At 49.7% G+C, this 22,407-nt stretch overlaps 9 protein-coding genes across 10 annotated transcripts; 3 read left to right on the forward strand and 6 right to left on the reverse strand.

The window, feature by feature from the left end:
- Nucleotides 1-603: 603 nt before the first annotated feature.
- Nucleotides 604-2,157, reverse strand: FVEG_09535 (hypothetical protein). The gene is made up of 2 exons (XM_018898546.1): nt 1,527-2,157; nt 604-1,475 (listed from the first exon to the last, which is right to left on the reverse strand). Exons 1-2 carry the CDS (start codon nt 1,995-1,997, stop codon nt 885-887), a joined length of 1,062 nt encoding a protein of 353 aa, XP_018756453.1. The 5' UTR covers nt 1,998-2,157; the 3' UTR covers nt 604-884.
- Nucleotides 2,158-2,295: 138 nt separating this feature from the next.
- Nucleotides 2,296-3,671, reverse strand: FVEG_09534 (hypothetical protein). Its single transcript, XM_018898545.1, has one exon. The coding sequence runs from the start codon at nt 3,624-3,626 to the stop codon at nt 2,538-2,540; it is 1,089 nt and encodes a 362-aa protein (XP_018756452.1). The 5' UTR covers nt 3,627-3,671; the 3' UTR covers nt 2,296-2,537.
- A 1,735-nt stretch (nt 3,672-5,406) lies between these two features.
- FVEG_09533 (hypothetical protein) lies at nt 5,407-7,104 on the forward strand (the record flags this gene model as incomplete). Its single annotated transcript, XM_018898544.1, has 3 exons — nt 5,407-5,778; nt 5,830-6,588; nt 6,668-7,104. 3 exons carry the CDS (start codon nt 5,407-5,409, stop codon nt 6,989-6,991), a joined length of 1,455 nt encoding a protein of 484 aa, XP_018756451.1. The 3' UTR covers nt 6,992-7,104.
- On the reverse strand, nt 6,980-8,469 carry FVEG_09532 (hypothetical protein). Its single transcript, XM_018898543.1, has one exon. It carries the CDS (start codon nt 8,121-8,123, stop codon nt 7,362-7,364), a length of 762 nt encoding a protein of 253 aa, XP_018756450.1. The 5' UTR covers nt 8,124-8,469; the 3' UTR covers nt 6,980-7,361.
- A 1,809-nt stretch (nt 8,470-10,278) lies between these two features.
- Nucleotides 10,279-12,874, reverse strand: FVEG_09531 (phenylalanyl-tRNA synthetase). Its single transcript, XM_018898542.1, has 2 exons — nt 12,486-12,874; nt 10,279-12,421 (listed from the first exon to the last, which is right to left on the reverse strand). Exons 1-2 carry the CDS (start codon nt 12,601-12,603, stop codon nt 11,085-11,087), a joined length of 1,455 nt encoding a protein of 484 aa, XP_018756449.1. The 5' UTR covers nt 12,604-12,874; the 3' UTR covers nt 10,279-11,084.
- On the forward strand, nt 10,573-14,641 carry FVEG_09530 (hypothetical protein). The gene is made up of 4 exons (XM_018898541.1): nt 10,573-13,417; nt 13,468-13,472; nt 13,525-14,231; nt 14,280-14,641. Exons 1-4 carry the CDS (start codon nt 13,276-13,278, stop codon nt 14,359-14,361), a joined length of 936 nt encoding a protein of 311 aa, XP_018756448.1. The 5' UTR covers nt 10,573-13,275; the 3' UTR covers nt 14,362-14,641.
- Nucleotides 14,535-16,197, reverse strand: FVEG_09529 (DNA-directed RNA polymerase II subunit RPB3). Its single transcript, XM_018898540.1, has 3 exons — nt 15,820-16,197; nt 15,181-15,749; nt 14,535-15,131 (listed from the first exon to the last, which is right to left on the reverse strand). Exons 1-3 carry the CDS (start codon nt 16,135-16,137, stop codon nt 14,750-14,752), a joined length of 1,269 nt encoding a protein of 422 aa, XP_018756447.1. The 5' UTR covers nt 16,138-16,197; the 3' UTR covers nt 14,535-14,749.
- A 15-nt stretch (nt 16,198-16,212) lies between these two features.
- Nucleotides 16,213-17,811, forward strand: FVEG_09528 (hypothetical protein). Its single transcript, XM_018898539.1, has one exon. It carries the CDS (start codon nt 16,283-16,285, stop codon nt 17,618-17,620), a length of 1,338 nt encoding a protein of 445 aa, XP_018756446.1. The 5' UTR covers nt 16,213-16,282; the 3' UTR covers nt 17,621-17,811.
- On the reverse strand, nt 17,683-22,297 carry FVEG_09527 (6-phosphofructo-2-kinase). Of its 2 annotated transcripts, XM_018898537.1 has the most exons (4): nt 21,063-22,279; nt 20,367-20,724; nt 19,402-20,236; nt 17,683-19,350 (listed from the first exon to the last, which is right to left on the reverse strand). In XM_018898537.1, exons 1-4 carry the CDS (start codon nt 21,091-21,093, stop codon nt 18,478-18,480), a joined length of 2,097 nt encoding a protein of 698 aa, XP_018756444.1. In that variant the 5' UTR covers nt 21,094-22,279; the 3' UTR covers nt 17,683-18,477. The 2 variants fall into 2 exon arrangements, with proteins under 2 accessions (XP_018756444.1, XP_018756445.1); XM_018898538.1 differs by having other exon boundaries at nt 20,367-22,297.
- Nucleotides 22,298-22,407: the final 110 nt, after the last annotated feature.

Consider the following 22,407-nt stretch of genomic DNA (forward strand, 5'->3'; position numbering starts at 1 on the left):
ACCTCACCCGGCCTCGCTTCTTCCGTAACAACGGGCGCAATGTCATTTTCGTCACCGAAGGAGAACCAGGGCTCAAACATTCATTCCTGTGTCATATAGTCACACAGTCCATACTATATTGTACCGTCTACTCTCTTCTCAGCAACTCCTCAGACTCAACAATAAGTAGAGACAACAGTCTCACCCCATACAGAGCTCTCATCATGAACCATTCCTAACCTTTACCGGTATGTCCAAGCGACAAACAAATCCCATGTGGCCAACGGCCGTACAGCAACCTAAATAGCGCCCGCAGAGCTGCACAAGGCCTCTTCCATCTCTACAGCTCATGATGCCATGCGGTTCTCTGTACCCGGCCGCTCAACCCGACCTATCCAGAGCTGTCAACGGTATTAAACTGTCTAAAGCCCGGTTAGCCAGGGGTCAATCGCTCGATCCCCTTTCTCCTCCTATAGGATTTCGTTCTCCCTCAAGGTTGATTGCATGTTTCATGCATTTGTAAGCTTAGAAGTTGTTTTCGCTTAGGTTGTCACGCAACTTGAGTGGTAGGCTACGACGACGACAGGCTCTCATGAATGATTTGCCTATAAGAGATAATGTGGATCGGTACTATTCCGACAGACTTGACAAGAGTCAAGAAGCCTGTCAGATAAAATCGGCATATTTTCCATTGGCTATTCCTAGAACTCGATGAGTTGCATACCGTATTCTCACTCAGCCAAAGAGTTCCTCGGGATCACCTCCCCCGGTCACCACTTGTGCTGACTCTATGTCGTATATTAATGCTCCAATAAACATGCATCATCTAATTTCACATTATTATTTTTCATCCTGTCGAAACTTTACACTCTTCGTATTCATCGAAACTGACGCCAGCGTCAACTTCACTCAAGCTTTTGTCCCTCCCTCCCCACAAACGTCTTCATCCCACGGTCCACACCTGCCGCCCATCGCGCAATAGTTTGCACTCCCACAGGCAATACGTTGAGCCAGTCAACCCAACGGGCGTATAGTGGCATAGCAACTGTAGCACCCCTTCCACTATCAATGGCAGCTACAATCTCCTTGGCAACATCCACGGGCTCGACAACCGGCGCGATGAAGGAGTTGGGTGTCTGGACCCCATAGAAGAGCGGCGTGCTCACTTGACCAGGTGTAACCAACACTGTTCGGATCTCGGGATGGCTCTCACGTAGTTCGGCTGTCAGAGAGCGGTGCATGGCTGTGAGACCGGCCTTTGCAGCCGCGTAGTCGGTTAGCTGTGCGGCACCAACCGTACCAATGACAGAGGAGACGTTGACGATGGTACCGCCCCTTCCACCGCGAATGATGGCAGGTAAGAAAGTTTTGAGGCAGTAGAATGGTCCGAGGAGGTTAGTCGTAAGACTCTTGTCGATCTCATCAAGCGACAGATCCAAGAGAGTCTTCCCAATAACAATAGCCGCGTTGTTGATGAGCACAGTCGGTGTGCCGAGCTGGTGTTTCATTAATAACGAATCTCACGTTCTCAGAAGCTCAAAACTTACATCCTTTTCAATCTCAAGCGCAACCTTTGCAACCTGACCCTTGTCGCCAACATCACACTTGTAATACGTGACGCCTCTCGCCTCAGTGTTCTCCATCTCGTTCACATCCAACACAGCCACTGTCGCGCCGCGCATACCATAAACCTCAGCAACGAGCAGGCCCATTCCACTTGCACCTCCAGTAATGACAATGACCTCCTCGCTAAGGTCAACCTCACGCGGGATCCCGTGAGCAATGCGCTGGTTGACCACGTTGGCCATCCAGAATAGTGTCACAATAGTAGCCCACGCAATAGAGGCTACCATAGGCGGCGCTTCCCATTTCACTGTCTGCGCACGGAAGCATAACGGTATGATCCAGCAGACGAAGGGGTGAAGAAGTGTTGTGTTGAGGACCTTGAGGAAGAGGTCAATGGAGAGTGGCGCAAACCACGATTCTTGCTGCGGGGGCCGGGGGTATTGTGTGGGCATGGTGTATGGCTGATGAGGATGATACACAAGTAAGAATTAAGTGAGTATTGTATATCTGCGAAGGAATTGGATGAGTGCAGAGTTCAAGATGAACCTTTTATGAGAGAAACGAAAAGGCCAGAAAGTGGTCAAGTTAGCCAAGACTCGATAAACGTTAGCATGTGGCAGTGAAACCCATCTCTAACTTAAGCGCCCAGCTTGCTACAAAACACATTTACCCCTGTCACCATGAGCCCACCTCGCCCGAGGCTCTTAAACGAGAACACCCATTGACAAGGAGCGAATTCAACAAAGTGTGATAGCGATGAGCCAATTCATTGGCAGAAACACTCGTGATACGTTGTCTATATAACAAGATTTATACTGATTGTTTATATACCTGAATTCCTCCTACCCAATGCCCTGCAAAGCTGCATCATGATATACATTTCCAACATGCGTAATTCATTTCAATAGTAGAGTTGGTTTACAACTATAGTACAATGCCCGAGCGCCGGTCTATATGCAAAGCCTCATCATGCCATCGTACATTCGCCATTTTTAAGATCTTCCTCGTCCAGCTCGAGGGACCGCTTGGGAGGGATAATCGCCAGTTCGAGGAATGCGAGCCCGAGGAGTATAACCCTCAGATCGAGGACCGGAACGAGGCGTATAACCCTCGGATCGTGGAGTATAAGTACGTCGACGGGGGGCATTCTCACCCCTAATCTCCAAGTCATCCCGCTCCTCTCTCGCACGGTTTCGCTCGACCGCCTCTTTCTTCCAGTCATGGTAACTAGGATCTCGCGTGATACCCTCACGTCGCCACTTCTGCGGCGGCTTGATACCCAGCGCAGCCTTCTGCTCCCAGACTTCCTTTCCACGACGGAACCATCGCGCGTTTCGCTTCTCTTCCTCCTCAGGATTGGCCTGCCACTTGCTCCTCAGAATACGACGGATAGCCTCGGCTGATACTTCAAATTTGTTCGACAGGGCTTCGGTGGTGTAGACGTCGGGAAACTGGGCATTGAGAGCCCGAATACCGGCCAGAGCATCAGGAGAAAGGCGCTTTCGAGGACGCCAGCCTTCTGGGAATTTCTCCTTCAGAGCCGCTTTTTGGACTTTCCAGTAATTCTCTTTTGGTTGTGGTTGTAACGAGGAAGGGCCCTTCATTCGTCGGTTGCGACTGCTATTGAGCTCGTCTACCTCGTCATCATCTTCCAGTTTCTGTCTCACGCTCTGGTTTCGGCGATAATTTAAGGTCGTGAAATCTTCTGGCTTTTCTCTTCTCTTCCTCCGAGGCTTTTGAGCCTCGTTGTTGGTGCCTGGTTGTGCTTTCCATGGTATCGACTCCGGATCTTCGTCAATGGCGAAAGGGTCGTCGTTTTTTACGACTGGGTTTTCATCTTCTGGCTGAATATGAGAGAGAGGGTCGTCGTCTCTAGCGGCTTCTCCGGAAGAATCTTGTAGAGCCTTCGAAAAATGCAGAGACCGGGCCTGTCGCGCCAAGGCAAAATTATTCTGGTACAACGCTGGTCGAGTTCGGATCGGCAGACGGAGAACGGAAGGTGATGCGTCGACTTTATGAACTTGAGATAGACCTTGTACAAATATTTTTAGGGGCGTGACTCGACATGTACAACTCATCATGATAAGTTGGATCGGCGAGTGCGATCCCAAGAGTGACAAGAAAATGTGAACCAAATTTGGTCAATGGAAAGAGGCTTCATGATGGGAGCAAGGGTCCGGAAGTGGGGCCGAAGGTTGCGGGCTTGACTCGATTTGGTACGACGGACTTATGTTGGTCCGCATCTCCAAACCTCCCTCTTACAACATGATTGTTTCATGATTTCAGTATATCAATGTTGGCTTTAGATTCCTTTTTTGCTATCAACTAAGATCCATATTGATACTCGGCCCATAATCGCCGATGATCGAATGCAATGTGATTCGGATCTACTATGCCAGCAAGAGAACGAAATGTCTCACTCGCACTACGCCAAGCGTCAGTGTAATGCTGCAACAACTTTGCTTATAGGAAGCATCATGGGAGTTCAAAGGTCTCTTTGTTCTAATGAGCACATCAGTCCTTTCAGCGATAAATTTGAATGGCACATCTCTTACTGTCCTGCTTTTCACTGGCTACTTGATACGATGCCCAAGGTTCCCGCCCCGTTGCTTTCTCCTTCAGATATAAGTCATATGATACGTTGCAGATCTTCCTTCATTTCCTGCAAAATCCCATAGCCATTAGTATCGGGTTTATCGATGAGCCCGATGCTGTATCACATGCGCCCTAACTATTCTCCAATACTACCCAAACTACCATTGAGATGTTGTTGTCATTGATCCCCCCTCACGACTCGAATTTCCATTCCAGGGACGCTAAAAAGGAAACCATCCTCCATTTGTGGTGTTGGTGTGTTGCATAAAGTCTCGCCACTTCATCTTCGGAGTCACTCCTCTTCACTTTATGCTACATTGTTCTATACGTCTAATAAGTCGAGATACTTTCGTTTGCTCGTGTCGATACCAATGCCGGATAATGAAAACCGTTGCTTGAGCCACGCTGTCAAACATGCCCCATCTATGCCCTCAACCATTACACTTCCTCGAGTATATCAACGGCATTGCCATTGGCTACACAAGAACCTGTCTAGTTTGCTAAGTAACGGGATGATCAAGAGGCGAACCTCTAGTGTCTTTGGTCGTGCATCGAACGCCCAGGAACTAGGCTTCATTATCAACCTCGTTAGTCTTGTGTCCACTTCAGATTTGATGAAGCCTTGACTTTGCTGAAGTAGCTATGACTGCTAATGCTAACGCAGTGTCATTATGAAGCATCTCTCGTTAATAACGATGGAACATGATGGGGACCGGAGCTTCTTCCAGGTAAAGTCAAGCTAACATGTTCTCTGAACCATTACAGATTCGTTTTGGCTAAGGTATGTATGCGTATGGGAATGTGTTGGTCCCCGCTCCCATTTTACCCATTTTTCTCTTTTTATGAATATCATTGGGCTTCTTTGTTCTCTCTAACGTGCCAACAACATGGTCGTTGGAGTAAAAGTCGAGCCGATCATCCTTAGTGCCCCTGTCGTTCGATCCGAGATGGAGTGTAAGTTGATGTGGCAGAAACTATCCCGCATCATGTGCTGCTATTCGTTACATCGTCCTCGTCATGGAAGATTTCCAATGGTGTTTTAATAGTATATATCCACGCTGGCACCACTGCCGCCTGTGTAGTAGTACTGTAGAGACCTTTGAAGCATCATAAGCTGTGGTGCATAAGTCAGAAGCCCAATTTCGTTAAGAATTGGGAGTAACAACAACTTCATTTTGTTGCCCATAATCAGATTGAGTATATTCTTGGCTCTTGGTCTATGAGAATCTACACCAGACTTTATTATGATCCGTGACACATCTAACTATGGACTACCGCTACCCATCTAACTTTAAAGACAGCAGAATCATCGGTGGCCATAGATTCAACTGGACTTCTGGACATAAGACCACCGAGGAACTAGACAACTACCTTGATTCATACGACACGTTGGCCACAGATGCTCTCGATCGGCTAGACCTCATCTCCCCACCTACGACAAAGGGATGGAAGTGCCCTCATGGTTCTGGCCCGGGCCAGCGAGACATTTACGAACTGCTGAAGAAACATGCTAATTCTGACGAGATGCTCGGTCGATTATGGGAAGAAGTCTCTACGATCCCAGAATGGGTTGACTGGGATCAGATTCAGCGTGGACAACAGGTTGTGTATCAGTTCAGTGGACAGATTCTCTTCGGTGTAAGTCATGAAACTTCTATCAAGAATTAAACTTACTGACTCCTTTATAAGCTCATGTACAAGTCATTATTAGGCGGAATGGGGGCATATCGAATTGTCGAGACTCTTTCTCGAACTGGTGGTTTCGGCATCAATGTCACTAGGCGACGACTTCTGGAAACACTCCAGCATTTCATGGAAGTCGTTGATGATCTCGATGCAATAAAGCCCGGAGGGAAAGGCTATTTTTCTTCTGTACGAGTGCGTCTCTTACATGCTTCAGTTCGAAGACGGCTCATGCAACTTGAGCATCAAAATCCGGGATACTTCGACATGGAGAAATGGGGAGTTCCTATCAACGACTTGCATACAATCGCCACTATTTCAGCGTATTCCGCTGCTATTGTCTATATGGCTCTTCCGCGTCAGGGTATATACTTATCCGAGCAACAAACTGCCGACTATCTCGCTTTATGGCGTTATGTTGGATATCTGCTTGGAACACCTGTGGACTGGATGGCAACACCACAACAAGCCAAAGCCATGCTGGAGTCGATAGCAGTATCTGAAGTAGCCCCATCAGCGAATTCCCAAATCCTCGCAAACAATATCCTCACAGCCGAAGCTCGAGCTCCGCCACTGAATATGCCACGCGAGGTACTCGCCGCACACGCATACAGACTCAATGGGGACGAATTCGCCAGCGCACTCGGTATCGAAAAGCCTGACTTGCGATCCCGGCTTGTCGTATGGATACAATGCACAATTCTCTTTTTCATAAGCTATAGCTACCCCTGGATGCCCACTTACATGCAGAAGCGACAAGAACAAGTACGTATTCATCACTCACCCCTCCTATATCTACGGTTAATACGAACCCGAGAACCTTGTGGCTGACGCCGTGTAACAGAGATTCAAAAACTTTGCGTATTTCATGATCCACAATCATAAAGCGGGCGGTCTCGGTGAATCGAGCACTTTTGAGTTCCAGTATCTTCCGCGCCTAGGTATGCTCACTGAACTAGGCGTACGCAAGGACCTTGAGGCAGAAAGGACAACGTCAGCGGACTCCTCCAAAAGCATGACCATCTCGAGGAGGGCAGTGCTCTTAGTCGGCACGGTTCTTGGAGCTATTACGGCAGTGAGCCTCGTCAGATTCGTGGGCGTATCGAATATACCGCGCCATTTACTCTCGGCTGTCTTGGCGCAGCAAAGCCTCGTCTGGGCTGATTAGTATTGTGTTTTGATCAATTACTGGGAAAGGTCGTCAATAAGTCAAATCATTTGAGCGTGGTTGAAAACAATATGTGTGGTGTCATTCTGATTTCAGAACTGCTGTTAAGCCACTAGCTATTTTGTACAGTTGCGCCAGTAGGTAAAAGCCAACGATATGTGGCATATTTACCGCCATTTCCGTGATAGTAACCCCAAAAGACATATTTTACCAACTCCTACAACACATGCTGAAGAGGATGCAATGCTCCATTGTAACCCTAGGTAGACAGACCGCTCAATCGTGCCGTCACCGATCCCCAGTTACCGTTATCCGTGCCCTTAACGCCAAAGTAATTCACAATATGATTGAAAAGGTTCATGCGACAAGCTTAAGCGTGGTGCATAAGCTCAACAGGAGGTCGGGCAGTGTGTGCCAAGATAGGCTTCGACTGCTCCACAGGGCTGACTTCCTCGGGCTCATCCGTCATGTCGTCGACGATGACGGCAGGCATGGTGCTTGCCGCATCCTCAGGCTTGTAGATGAGAGTAGAAGAGCGCGAGCGTGTTCGGCCAGGCAGCGCAGAGTCGGGAGGAGTGACAGGTGAGTCTTGGTCCTCATCCATAGGTCCAGGGCGGTGGTGCAGCTTAGCAAGCGCATCAGCGAGATCCTCAGCGTGGACCAGCTTGTTGGGCGCATCCTCGAGGCGCATCTCCCAGCCATGGGGAGGACTAGGTGGCGGCGAGATGAAGAAGAGCTTGCCAGCATCAGGAAGAGCAAGGTGCTCATCGCGCTTATCGACGGGTGTAGGCATGCCAAAGTAGACTCGGCACTGCTGACCCATGATTGCCTCGTTATCCCATACTTGGCGAACGGCGATAGCAGCCTGCTCGTCAAAGAAGGAGACGACAATGCGACGGAATGATTTTAGCGGCGCGAAAGCGTGGATGGGTGCGGAGTGGGTGATGAGATCGCGGATAACCTGGAGGTTCTCGGGGAGGAAGATGGCCGGGTCGGTGAGGTTGGTGAAGAGGAGGGTGTTTGAAGGAGGCGTAGGCGGGGTCATGGGTGGGATATTAGAAAGGTCGAGGGTGAGGTTTGAGCGACGCGAAGCGGAGGAGGAAGATCGGGAGTGTTGCGGTGAGGTCTCCATTTTGTGAAGGTGGTTGTTGTGTATTAGATGTGGATGTAGAGGTGAGGTTGAAGAGCAGTTATGATAACTGGCTCTGGATGTTGGTAGAGACGGAGATGTAAACAGTGCAAGATCTGCGGGAGGTTCCTGTCGATCTGTTGATATTTGAATCGAGTATTGAAAAGGTGTTTCTCTAGATTGTTTCTGAGTGTTGCTGAGTTGAGCTGAGTGAATAAGACGGAAAAGTGCGAAGGTCGGTGTCTATTATATTTCTATGGTATTCCACTTTCCAATGGAAGCGCCGCCTCCCGCCTCAGGAACACGACGACAAGTCAACCAAGCCTCCCGGCGGCTGGGGAACTCGCTGCTCGCCCTTGTGCAGTCGGGTGGCCAGGGCACACACGTACAGAACAGAGCAGAGCCTAACAGGGCTAGCGGACTCACAGGGGGTGTTGTTCATGGAGTTTCGGGGCTGTGCACTGCAAGGTCCCAGTATTTTGCCTCTTTTGGGCCAGTAAGGCCTTGACGGCTTTGGCGATGGCGATTCCATTTGGTCCGGGCCAGAATGTTAAGCTTTTTTCCCTCCTGCGATAAATCAAAACGAGCAAGGTCCGTGTATCCTTTTTTTCTGTTGAGGAGATTTGTGAGGGCTGTGTTAAGAAATGCCAATGCCATCTCGACTCATGGTTGTTGTCCAAGGTTGTCTTGCTCCGTCTCGACTAATGATGGTCCTGCGGGCTAGAGACTCATGACTATCAAACAGCACCTGGTTGGCCAAGTTTTGCTACCATTCAAGGTATTCCATGTTTGTATGTTTTTAGAATAGGAAGTCTATAATTCCTCGAATCATACTGTCATCCTTAGAAAAGACAAAAATAACGTTTTATGGAAACCGGTGAGTTGTCATGTTAATCTATCACAGCCCTTGTACCAGAGGTTGGCTTGTCTGATCGTATGTCTCGAAATGCCATCTTCAAACTCCATCCAAGCCATCTAATGTTTTACCGCTCATGAATCGATCCAACCATGAATTTGACACACCCACCACCTGGAAGCCTGCATGGCGCTACTGCAGTGTATTGCATTTTGACCCCGGACCTTCAACCTCGATATACTTTTTGCCATGAACAGGTGTTACAAGAGATTGCACGACACGAGATCAATATTTCTGTGAATAAACTACATTTTGCGAATACTATGGCCATCCAAAAGCATGTTGTTCTATTCTCAATCAGTTTGCAATAGCATATGTTCTTAGATATCGATTGAACTGTTAACAAGACTCCCTACCTATCTAAACGCGAGGATCCCCCACGGCACATCAGCTGCAGCCAGTCACAGCTCTTAAACACCCGATGACACTCCTCAAAACATCGAAGGCCAAGGGGGCTGTGCAAGAGGAGAAACAACAATTTGAATCCCAATCTTTGAGCGAGCGAGCTCATTCCTCTTTCGTCCGAGCCTCCCGAACACACGATCGAGGTCCTCAAGTGTGATCCTAAGGCCTAAGCCCATACAGCAAAGCCTAGAACGCCTCCTACTATCAATATTCTGTACTGCCTCCAGCTTTGGTCTTGTGGCTATATCTTTTGGCGAGATTGCGGTAAACCTCCGCCCTCTTTGCTAGACTGGGGTCGTCCCGAAACCGACGGCATAGGCTACCTAGTCCAACCCCGTATTCAAGGAATGGCCTCGGGATATGGAGCTCTCTATGCCGAGCGGGGCGCTTCGTTTCGTGGGTGAGGCCTTGGCCAACTCTAGGTGAGACTATCGTTAATGTCGTCACTTTTGCCAACTCCTGCAATGTCTACATTCCGACACGGGACAAAGAGGCAGCTTGTCGTGCTGTCTAGTCACGAGATGCGATTCAATGATGTTCTTGACGACTGTTCTCTGAATCAACTAAACCCTTGTGCCTCAAGCCAACATTAGCCCAGAATATGCCAACATATCATTGTCTTTAGATTAACAACTCCTCAATTCAGCCAAGCTTTAGAATTGTCCCCTGTTTTATCCAGTGACATACAAAATCGAAACCCTTGCAGGGATATTCAGACGGGTAGTTATCTCAACACCAACTAGAGTCAAAAAAAGTCTTCCTATACCTTCCCGATCTGGAGGTCCAGACATTGACACGATAAAGGACTTTAGGCGAGGTCTGAGGTGACTCTCAAAAGGTCGATTGATCGGTAGAACAAGTTGTGATACTATGTAATCAAGATAACAAAACGGTTATATGAGAATATCCCTGGGATCTGGTTAGAGGCCTCGGTTTACTACTTTGTAACTACGGTTCCTGATCTAAGGCTTGGTGGTCGAATCAGATATCTCTCGCGGATACGGCCAGAGTCTAATTGAGAGTCTCGAATCGATAGCCAATTCCAATTCCAATTCCAATTCCAATACGAGAATATAGTGATATTCTCCTGTCTCCTCTGCCCGACACCGAGGAATCCAATAACTCGTTGGCCTCCAAATCCCTTAAACCCTCCGAAACCAGCAACGCCACAGCGCACAAGCCACCCGTCTCATCCCTGTTCTCGATACCGCCCCGCTGGGAGGCAGCTCAGTTCAGCTCATCCATGCAAGGAACCCAGAGCCCGGACCAGACGTGGCTCAGATCAACAATAACGTCACTCGAGCAATGCCATTCATGAATCCTGCAATTTGCAAATAGCCACGCTTGATTCGTGGCTTGGCTTATATGGAAACGAAGCCCGTGATTTTCCTATGGCGCAGCAGCTGGGCTCGTGATAGTACTGTTCGACAACGTCAGAGGAGAGCTAAGCCCGCGAGCATCGGACTTTTCATTGATTCATACAGCAGATACTATACAGATGCGACTAGTCTACAGATTTACAATACCGCCTCATAATTAGCTCAAGGCGATCAAGGGTCCAAGCTGCCATGTCGAGCTGGGCCCATAAGCACCAGCTTCTCCACACGTTTATTTCAGCTCAGCTACCCTAGCTCTGGCCCAGTCTATCGAAGCTCGACGCCCAGCTCTTTGACCAAAGCTTTGCGCACATCCTCGTGGAAAGCGACGGCCTCATCGTTAGTCAGAGTCCGCTCCAAGCTGCGGTAAACAATGCGATACGCCATGCTCTTGCGGCCCGTCTTGGGGTGCGTGAACTCATCAATCAGGCGCACATCCTCGACCACGTCACCCGCCACGTTACGGACAATTTCCATAACGTCGTTTTCATGGAATGTGCCCTTGGTGTTGCCACCTGCTGCTGTCGTGGAGCTAAGCCAGAAGGACACGTCTTTGGGGCAGGGAGGATACTTGGAGAAGGGGACGAAGCGCTTCAAGTTATCGAGATTGTCGGTCACGCCCTCGAACTGGGATAGGAAGCGCTTGTCTTTTGACCAGAAGAGGCGAATGTCAGGGATCTTGAAGAGAAGCATGGCAATGCGGTCGATGCCAATGCCAAAAGCCCAACCAAGTTGGTCAGGTACACCAGCGTTGATGTAGATATCCTGCTTGACCACACCACAGCCCAGTACCTCGAGCCAGTCACCGGCATAGTAAACCTCCAGCTCCCATGAGGGGCTGGTAAAGGGGAAGTAAGCTTCTACCCATCGCATTTGCAAAGGCTCGTCCACGAAGTTGGGGTCATCTTTGATGGCAGTAGCCTTGGCCCGAGAGAAGATATCGACGACCATGTTTTCTAATGACCTCTTGAGATGAGCACCGATAGCCTCAGCCTCAGCAGCTGTGTGATGAGCATCTTGGAGAGGGTTTGTCTCAGGATGCATAGGAGGGTTTGGGTCATCGACCTTGACTCCATGAACGGGTAGCTTCTCAAAGTCCTTCCATACCGCAGCAGCAACATCACCATTGGGAACCTTGGTACGATCCCATGACATTGCACCCTCCATCTGATGGAACACGGGATAGTGGCTGCGGTCAATGGCATCTCGTCTGTATACATCGGCAGACACAAGGTACCCCGCGCTCTGGTTAGCTCGGAATGTGTCGGCCTGGTGAGCACTCGTATGCGTTCGCAGTAGTGTTTCGCTATTCAAGTAGTATGTATCGGACAGGGCGCGGCCGGGATGGTTCGCGGGAAATCCTAACGAATCGAAGTTCTGAGCTGTCGACACCACAGGGCTGAACTCATTGTGATACTTGAACGTCGGCTCAGGGAAGTTGGCCTGGATAATCTGGCGGGTGATGGACACAGGGTGATCTTTCAAGAGGTGAAGTTTCCTTGCAGTGGCCTCGAGGACATTGTCGGGTACGTTGAACCATTGAGGATCGGTCTTGATGGTCTGGTCGCGGATAGTCACGGAGCCTGGAGTTCCCGTCGGGCGTGCTGCAACAAGGCCGAACCAGTCAGCGAGACGTCCATGCAAGTAATGGACTGGAAGTAGACCGACCCGACGAGTAAGTCCTCGCGGCGCAAGCTGTTGGTAGAAGAATAGAGCTTCGGGGAAGCTGGGCAGGTCGCGGGGCAGAAACCCTCAGGCACCGCATGCCCTGGACGTAGAGTCTCATTCTGAAGACTTGTGAAGCTCGACAGTTACATTACAGGCCGAACGGGCCACGCAATAGACGCCAATGGCTGGTTGCTTTATCGTAGATTGAATACTCGAACGCCGAAAGTGGTTCCACGATTGGTTGGTTGTATCACCAAAGCTGCAAAAATGTTCGGCGTTCGGCCTTACAGCTCCTCCGGATATAACCAATCCAATGCAGTTCACTCACAATTAAATTCAACTTCAGCTCTTCTCCAACGGCCTCGCATAGAGATAGCATTACAACCTAGCGCATCCTGCGTCGCTTCGGCGACTTGACAGCCGATCCCGCTCCGATTGTCCGGTTACAGTAGCTAAACACCGGGCCAATTGATAACTTTCCGCGATGTCGGTAGCAACAGCTGAGGCTCATGCACTTAAAAAAAGCGAGCCCTTGCTGTAGTAGTAATCATAACTAACCGACCTTTTTCTTTTTTCACCTTCCCACATCATCCACTTCCATTCTTATCTCAACTTGGCTCAACTTAACTTACAGTCAAGTCAAGTCAAGTTATGGAACCTTCAGTCGATCGACATTGAGCAGCTTAACTTTAGATAGTCTAAGCTAAACTCGTCCTTTTCCCAGTATTTTGCTTTGGCTTGTGAAACTAAAAAAAAACCAACCCACGTCTTGGCTACCAGCCAGGAAGCAATGAGCAAATCGACGGAGATGGCGCCTGTAAAGACAGGAAAGGCGACGGCTGATGCGAAGAAGACGACGATAAGATACCCCTTTTGGTTTGGCGGAAGTGCCAGTAGCATGGCAGCTTGCGTTACACATCCTTTGGATCTTGGTGCGTTTTGCGATCTCGAGATATGACGAAATTCAGCTAACATTGAACAGTCAAGGTAACTCTTCACAACGTCTCGTGACAGCATAACAAAGTCTTACTCTCTCTAGGTTCGTCTTCAAATGCGCACAGGCAATGCGCCCAAGAACATGGTCGGCACGTTCGTCCACATTCTTCGTCACGATGGTCCTCTCGGTCTTTACAGCGGTATATCCGCCTCTCTCTTGCGCCAGATGACATATTCAACCGTGCGATTCGGTGTCTACGAAGAGGTCAAGACACGTCTTACACGCCGTAACGAAGGTCGCGATCCATCTTTCATGACACTCGTTGCCCTAGCCGCTGGATCTGGTTTCGTAGGAGGCATTGCTGGAAACTTTGCCGATGTTCTCAACGTGCGCATGCAACACGATGCTGCGCTTCCTCATGCTGAGCGCCGAAACTACCGTCATGCTTTTGACGGTATGGTCCGTATGGCGCGTGAGGAGGGGCCCAAGAGTATGTTCCGTGGATGGTTGCCCAACAGTGGCCGTGCCATGTTCATGACTGCTGGTCAGCTTGCCAGCTACGATGTCTCAAAGAGTCTGCTTCTCCAGTATACGCCCATGGAGGATAACCTCAAGACTCACTTTACTTCCTCGTTCATCGCTGGTTTGGTCGCTGCTACTGTAACAAGCCCTATCGACGTCATCAAGACTCGTGTTATGTCTTCAGCATATGATCACAACATCTTGCACCTGATTCGCGACATTCACCGAACTGACGGTCTTATGTGGATGTTCAAGGGCTGGGTTCCCAGCTTCCTCCGACTCGGACCGTACGTATCTCCTTTCTCTGTGTCAAATCTCACCTAACGGTTTCGCAGACAAACTATTTGTACATTTGTCTTCCTAGAGATGCACCGAAAGGCCTACCGCAAGGTCAAGGGCTTGGATACTAACCTGTAGACTTGACATGACATGATAGACCAAGAAGATGGGCATGCTTTGGCGTTTTCGTTTTGTCGTTTCGTCACGTAAGAGCGGCGATCATCCTGTTGGCGTTACTGCTTTGTTACTCAAGATCTCTTACACGAGCATCTTGTGTAGGAACCTGGTTTGTAAAACATACTCAACATAGAGGAGGATAAGGATGGGTATAGAAATTAGCATTGTCGTTCAAAGCACTAAAATGTATACATCGTGCCAACATTGTCTCCTGAAAAAAAGATCCCATTCTAAGTCCGTGCTATGCTTTTTTTTTCGAGACTGTTACTGGTTTCCAGATCACCCCCTGTTTATACCTCCAAACCTTTCTTGATTACGAATTGCATAACCCATCAAACGCCCCTGCTCCTTACTGCCAAGAAGATCCTCCATACGGTGTTGTTCCGTAAGCTGTCATGCCACCTCCGTACGCCGTCTGGGCGCCACCACCACCGTAAGGCGTAGTGTACCCTCCATCCTGCCAAGGTGTGGTACCGCCGTCCATGTTCATATCGGGACTTCGAGGACCATCAAACTCAGCTTCGTCACCGCCATACTTCCGAGGGTCTAGGCCCTTGAGAAGACCACCGATCTTTTGTTGCAAAACTCTAATACCGTTTTGCACGATTTGGTCAGGTTCCATGCTCCCTGACGTTTCAACCTCGAAGTAGAACCTGTTTGGAACTGCATCGTAGTCGAAAGGTTCGCCTTCTTGAGGAGGCTCTTCCCACTCAGCATATTTGCTCTTGGGCCTGGAGTACGCCGTTAGCCATAGCCTCAACACTTGTTCATAGAACTCACCATTCAACAGCAGGGTCTGTGTCGTTTTCGAACCACCAGTCAATGTGGTGGAGCTTGTTATGAGGATCATACTCAAAGCCGACTGCAGATGTAGGCATCCACTTGGCGTGCTCCTTTGCGATTCCCTTCTTGGCAATGCAGCTAATCTTCAACTCTTGGCCCTTGCGCAGCTTCGCGATCAAGCAGCCGTAACCCTCTGGATCTGTGATCACGGGGCTTCCCACTCCATTCATATGACGGCCATCCACCACCAGATCCCGCGCATACACCTTCATAATCTCGTCGGACGTGCACTTCGCGTGCAGTGTCAAAGTGACGCTGCATTGTTCGCAGTACTGCTCGCAGTCGCAGTCTCGTGAGTAGTTGAGCTCGTCAACTCCTTTTGAGTCGAGAGGAATCAGACCCAGGCGATGGGCGATGAACTCGTCGGCCAGCACGGAGCTGTTTGTCTCGATCTCGACCAGATCAATGGCGATCGTGGGCACTTCTGCCTGGATGATTCGCCGCACGGCATTGGCGAAAGCAAGGTTCGTCTTTGATAGCTCGAAATCGACGTGGGTGTGGTCGGCCTGAGTCGCATCAAATCACATCAGTTGAGTGTCCCCCGAAAGAGAAAAGGGTTCGGGAGCCTCCTCGTACCGCAGAGATCTTCACTTGGGGCTGCTCTGGCTCCCCATCCATCACCATCGGGTCGTAATCCATTCCATCCATATTTGCAAGCGTTGCGCGCCTGAAAGAATCAACTAGCAAGGTAGGCGCAGTATGGCGAGTAGCAAAAACCGTTATTGAAAGGTCGATGTGCGGGAAGGAAAAGGATTGGAAACTGCGGGGATCAAGAGGTGAAGGTGTAAATGGAATAAAGAGGGTGAGTTTTCGCAACAATGCGAACTGAGGCCCTGACTTTAGACGTGCATACCTATGCGACCTGCTGGTGTACCTGGCTCGTGCCCGGAACATTAGTAATCCCGCTCTTATCGTCCCATTTGACAGGGGTGCTTCAGCGATAACAGAAAAAAAATATCCATTGCTTCAGTCCCCGCCAAAATTGCCAGCCTCGAGAACAGCTACAGTCAATAAATTCAACTCTGCAGGGCCATTCGACATGAAGATCAAGGCCCTCAGCCGCCCCGTGTCGGCTCAACAAGCAGCCGGCTCAGATGTTACAAAGCAACCACGAAACCTCGATTCCGCCCTCCATCCTTTTGAGCGCGCACGCGAGTACCAGCGAGCCCTCAATGCCGTCAAGCTCGAGCGAATGCATGCGCAGCCTTTCGTAGGCCAGCTAGGACGAGGTCATGTCGACGGTGTCTATTCTATCGCCAAGGATCCCAACTCTCTTGAGCACTTTGCAAGTGGTAGTGGTGACGGTGTGGTCAAGGTTTGGGACCTAGCCGATAGAGACGAGATATGGCATGCGACAGCTCATGAGAATATCGTCAAGGGTCTAGAATGGACCCGCGATCAAAAGCTCTTGACTTGTGCAGCCGATAAAACGATCAAGCTGTTTGATCCTTATAACACACCTAGCGAAGCGGCTCCTATATCATCATGGCTTGGAAACGGTGCCTTTACCAGCTTGTCGCATCATCGCTCCAAGAACTCGTTTGCTGCTGCTTCCAGTGTGATCAACATTTACGATCTCGAACGTCACACCGCTGCGCCTGAAATTCTCAAGTGGCCTACATCTATCGACACCATCACCGACGTTGCCTTCAACTACGTCGAGACCTCAATCTTGGGATCATGCTCCAACGACCGCTCCATCGTCATTTACGACCTTCGCACATCTACACCTGTCACAAAGACCGTCCTCAAGTTCGCCAGCAACCGCCTGTCTTGGTCCCCTATGGAGGCTTTCAACCTGGCTGCTGCTTCTGAAGACCACAACATCTACCTCTTCGACATGCGCAAGTTTGACCGTGCTCTCAACGTTCTCAAGGATCACGTCGCCGCCGTTATGGATGTCGAGTGGTCTCCCACAGGTGAAGAGCTTGTATCCGCATCTTGGGACCGAACAGTTCGCCTCTGGAACCGGGACCGCGGTCACTCGCGAGATATCTACCACACCAAGCGCATGCAGCGTGTTACAGCAGCAAGCTGGACCCCTGATGCGCGATACATTCTCTCCGGATCTGACGATGGTAACGTTCGACTCTGGCGCGCTAACGCCTCTCGTCGCGAAGGCGTCAAGTCCGCTCGTCAACGACAAGCCCTGGAGTACAACGAAGCTCTTATCGAGCGTTACCAGCACATGCCTGAAGTTCGCCGCATTCACCGTCACCGTCATGTGCCTAAGGTCCTCAAGAAAGCCGGTGAGATTAAGGCTGAGGAACTTAAGAGCATTAAGCGCCGTGAGGAGAATGAGCGTCGTCATACTAAGAAGCAATTCGAGAGACGCAGGGGGGAGAGAGAAAAGATGATTCTGGCGAGAGAGAAGTAAGGGGAGTGCAAAAAGTTTTACACTACAGTTGCAGCAATGAGAAAAGTTCAGTGGGATTACAAAGGCACGGAAGGGCATTGCAAGGCGTTCAGGTCGTCTATTCATGGGTAATCTAGATGACTTTATTGAAGAATATACCATTCGTATTCATAGACAAACCTCAGTGCAAGATGTCAGACGTTTGACTTCGATTTGATTTAAGCCAGACATCAAGTCGGCAACAGACTGGAGGAATATACATGTGTAAACGTGAATTTCTTGCAACTATCAGATCTAGACAGTAAAAGATCCCTTTCGAGCAAGCACTCAAAGCTTTAAAGTTTCCCATGAGCGGCATATCCGTCGGCGTGAGCGTCGTGCTGCGTATCTATCCATCCCATTCCAAATCCCATCTGAGAATCTCTCTTCATTCCTTCTTTGCCTGCGGCAAGGAGACAATAGGGATAAAACACAACACGTAACACCGTAGGCCGAGACCGATACCTTCCAAACATAGGCTGGTACGTGACTCGACCAAAACCGCCCAAATCCATACAGTCTCGATCATCTCAATATGAGGAGAAACCTTACTCCCAAAACGCCTAAATGAAATAACCGATGCGAATAATTGCGTCGCAACATCGGAGGTATCTCTCTTTATCAATTGAACGGAAAACGCCAGCCCTTCCTTTGTTGTTTTGTGTATAATGCCATTCCGTTCCATTGATAGTGTGGAAAGTCCCTCTTTTTGCGCGTCATTCGTATAATATCATGCCCCCGCTATAACGCCAAAGGAAAAAAAAGTACATGGAGGAAATGCCAAATCGTAGTATATATGATGTACAAGCCGGATGGTTCCGGCAAACAGCCGGAAACGATTAATGCTGTGGCTTGATGATGCTGTTGCGGGCCGTCTTGGTAGGCTTGTAGTTGGGGAGCTCGTCAAACCAGCCCTGGTCCTCGTTGTATCGGTAAGCATGGAAGTCAAGGCCGTAAGGCTTGGGCTCAATAGAGTAGAGCATGCCAAGGGGAATGTCCATGTCTGTGATGTCCGCCAGGGACAGGTCCATGAAATAGGCCATCAGGACTCTACACACAGAGCGATGTCCAATGATAAGAAGGTGGTCTTCAATACGCTCAACCTCTCGAACCATGTCGCGCAGACGGCTCACAACCTGCAGATAACCTTCACCGCCAACTCCAGGATAGATGTAGTTGAGCTTGTCCTGTGCCCGCTTGGCGAATTCCTCGGGCTCCTTCTGTGCGATTTCGGCGTATGTCATACCTTCGAACTGGCCCGAGTTCATTTCATTGAGCATTTCCCAGTTTTTCACATCGTAATCATCGTCGGCCTCGAAATACTCAGCTGTGTCCACGCTGCGATCGAGCATCGAAGTCCAGACACAAAAGTTCTTGTCCTCGATCTCCCGGTACATCTCAGGGTAGGGAGGTGTGTTATCACCGGGTACGGGAGGGAAAGTAGCCTGAGCTTTCTTGCTCTTCTGTTCAATAAGCCAGTGCTTGCGCTGGTAAGTGATGAAGTTGTGAAGAGCTTGGCCGTAGCAATGGCCGCGTTCGGTAAGTGGTGAGTTTCCACCCAATCTTCCAAGCTCGTTATCGACACTCTGGCCATGTCGGGTAATCCAGATCTGTCGAGGGGCAAGATTGAAGCTAGCGAGGTAAGTGCTAATACCACTGCTGAGGAAACCCTTGAGACGGTGTTGGATCAATTTTCGACCAACATCAATCATCTATAATTTGGTCAGCTACTGGTGGTCAAAATCGTGGTGAATTCCACAAACCTGAATGTATTGCAAGTCGTGCTTTTCCTCATATTCACCAAGAGGAACATACGCACTCTCGTATGCAGCGACTCGCTTCTTGAAATCTTCCAGTGATTTTTGAGGATCCTTGTCACGATAGTCAGGACCAGACAGTTTCAGACGCATATTCGCCTCGAGGAGAGTAGGGTCTTGACAGATACTCTCAATGAAAAGAATACCCAGCTTAGGCTCCCTCTGCTTGATGCGGTTGGTGATGTTCTTTCTTCGCTCGATAGTGCTGTTCGTAGCATCAAGAATGCCGACAGCGCCACCTCCATCGAGAAGGTAGTCCAGCAGCTCGTCCAAAGTAACCATAGCACACTGCTCACGCATGGCCGCGGCAGTTTGGTTCTTGGGATCAAAGAATGTAGCGGACTGATCCACCTCGGATTGAGCGGCATCGTTCAAATCAAGCTTCTCCGGCTCAGCCTGCTCGGGACCAAACGGTGCCGGGTTACCATTTAGCAAAATGGAGGCCGCATGCACAGGAGGATCCATGTGTTCCGGCTCAGGCTGCAACTTTGGGTGGACAGAAACTCTGCGCCCGGCAGCTACACGTCTTCGGTTTCCGACATTGAAGATGCGAGAATCATGCTGCTGCCAAGAAAGATACCTTTGAAGCTTCTTGGTGATGTAAGACTTTCCTCGGGCCGGCAAGCCAACCATGACAATAACAAGCTTTGCGGCAACATCACGAGAAGGAATTCTTCCATCAGGCGAGACTCTTGACCGGGTCATGCCCGGGATGTTGAGCGTTGTCGCATGTGGCCGGACTCGTGGTGTTTGATGTCCAGAATTCTGTCGTAGCGGGGGACTATTTCCATACGTCAATTGAGGGGTTCTGAAAGCGGGATCGCCAGTACTAAAAGGGCCGAAGGTGGTGGATATGTGGTTCGCGACCCCAACTGTGGAAAAAAAAAAACAGAAAAAATGACGGCACTTACATGCGTGGCGAGCTCGGCGCTGTTGAAGTGACGCTTCGCGCATATGTGGGGGTTTCGGTCAAATCGTTGAGCGATCGCAGCGCCACAGCCAACGAGGAAGGTGCATTTGCTGGAGGAGGAAGATGGTCATGGTCACCATCTGCTGGTGGAGGAAGAACCGCGTAGTTATTTGGATTGTTTGGATTCGAGGAAGGATCTGGAGTTGGGTTTGACGTCGGATTCGATTTAGGATTCGATGTAGGTGGTAGAGAATCTGAGGATGTCTGTTGCGCTGGGAGCGCTGGCGAGGGAGGTGATACGCCGAGAAGGTTATGCATCACAGATTTTAACAGTCCGGACTGTTTTGATTGTCGGCGACCTGCGTCTAAATTTTAGATACGTCGATGGTTGATTGTTTGGTGTCTCGGAGTGCTAGGTGCGATCGCGTAGGTGTAAGGGGCTCAAGTTATGATAAACGGAATTGGAACAATTTGATTTGATCAAAAACAACAACAAGGTAGCAATGGGTGTCGAAGATCTTTTTGGAGATTCAGAGTTTGAATGAGAAGAAGAAAAGCAACAAGAAAGATTGGATGTGTAGCAGCAGTTGAATGGCTAATAAAGCATGAGAGAATGGCAGGGCAGATACGTAGTCATTGTTGGAAGAAGCTGTCAAGAAACAAGGCAAGGACAAGGAAACCACGGCCATGTACGTACCTGCAGGGGCCACCGGAATCGCTGAAGGCATCTGAGTAACGAGGGAGACTAAACTCCAAATCGAGCAATTGGCGACAGGCTCTGACTCTTCAAGGAACACGTCGACCAATAAACAATAGAAATCGCCCCAGCGAGGTCCGGCGTAGTGGTCCACAGGGGCTCCTCAGTGGACTTTGGTGTGTGTTTCCTTTGAGGGAGGGGTCCCTCTTCCTCCGCTGTTGTATGTACCTTTTAGTGGCGTCAATCTGTCGGGGTGCTCGGGGCGTCCACTAGCTTCGCTGTCTTGACCTTTGACCGGAGGTGAGTCTGAGTCGAGTCGAGTCTTGGTGAGGTGAGGTGAACTGAAAGGATGGATGGCAGGTAGAGATGGAGGGCCCTCCACCAGGTCGCACGCAGACCAGTCCCAGTGCAGTTGGAGGCTGACTTGGAGGTCTTGGGGGTGTCGTCGTTGGTGGGCTCGGTGGTGCCGTGCCGCGACTAGCAGTGGGGAAGAATGCAGGACCCTAAAAAGTTGCGGTAGTGGCGCTGGCTGTTGCTCGCTGGCTTCTTCACAGGCTTAGCCTAAGCTAATGTCGTCCAGGTTCAGGTAAGGTTGGCTTGGAGTGAGAGTGGAGGGTCGAGGGTCTAATCCCGCGGGAACTTGTTGAATCGATGGATGCTGGGTGGATGGTTTGTTTTTGTAAGAGCCCAGGCCCTGATGGGATAAAATGAAGTTGAGGTCTGGCTTGATAGAGATCTTTCCTTTTTTGGAGTTGTTGAGTTTGAGCCCTTGCCCTACTGTTTTTTTCCAGTCTTTTGGTGTTTGGTGTCAATGAGTCGATAAACTCCGTGTGTTGTGACGTTCTGTGTTGTTATTGTGCTGTGCTGTATGCCTCGCCTTCCTATAATCTGAGCTGAGGCTTGTTACTTCGTGTGCTTGGCGCAGTCCGTTTTTTCCTGTCTTTTTGCTGGTTGTGTCTGTCTGTTATACGTCACCCAGAATAGGCTGTGCCCATTAGAGGGTCTGCAGATCGAAACGCAGCAGGTTGCAATTATTATACTGGTAGCCTCGAAATGTGTTGCTTGGGTATTTCGGTTGCCCTGACTAGGGTTGCTGGCACTTGAAAGAATATCAGGAGAGCAGCGAGGCGATGTGAGGTGATGTGAGCCCAGGTGGTTGAGGGCCCGTGTCGGTGGTTTTATTAACGGACGGGTGAGAAGCTGGAGCCCTGAGTAAATGGCCGCAGAGTCAAGTCGTCAAAAGTCAAACCCCCCAAATGCCCAGACAGGCACTTCAGGCTTTGAGCTAACGAAGTGTGCGGGAAAATCCATTTCTACTGTACCGCAAGGTAAATTTCAGGGCCAA

This window comes from Fusarium verticillioides, chromosome 1, assembly GCF_000149555.1.
Source record: "Fusarium verticillioides 7600 chromosome 1, whole genome shotgun sequence".
NCBI lineage: Eukaryota > Fungi > Ascomycota > Sordariomycetes > Hypocreales > Nectriaceae > Fusarium > Fusarium verticillioides.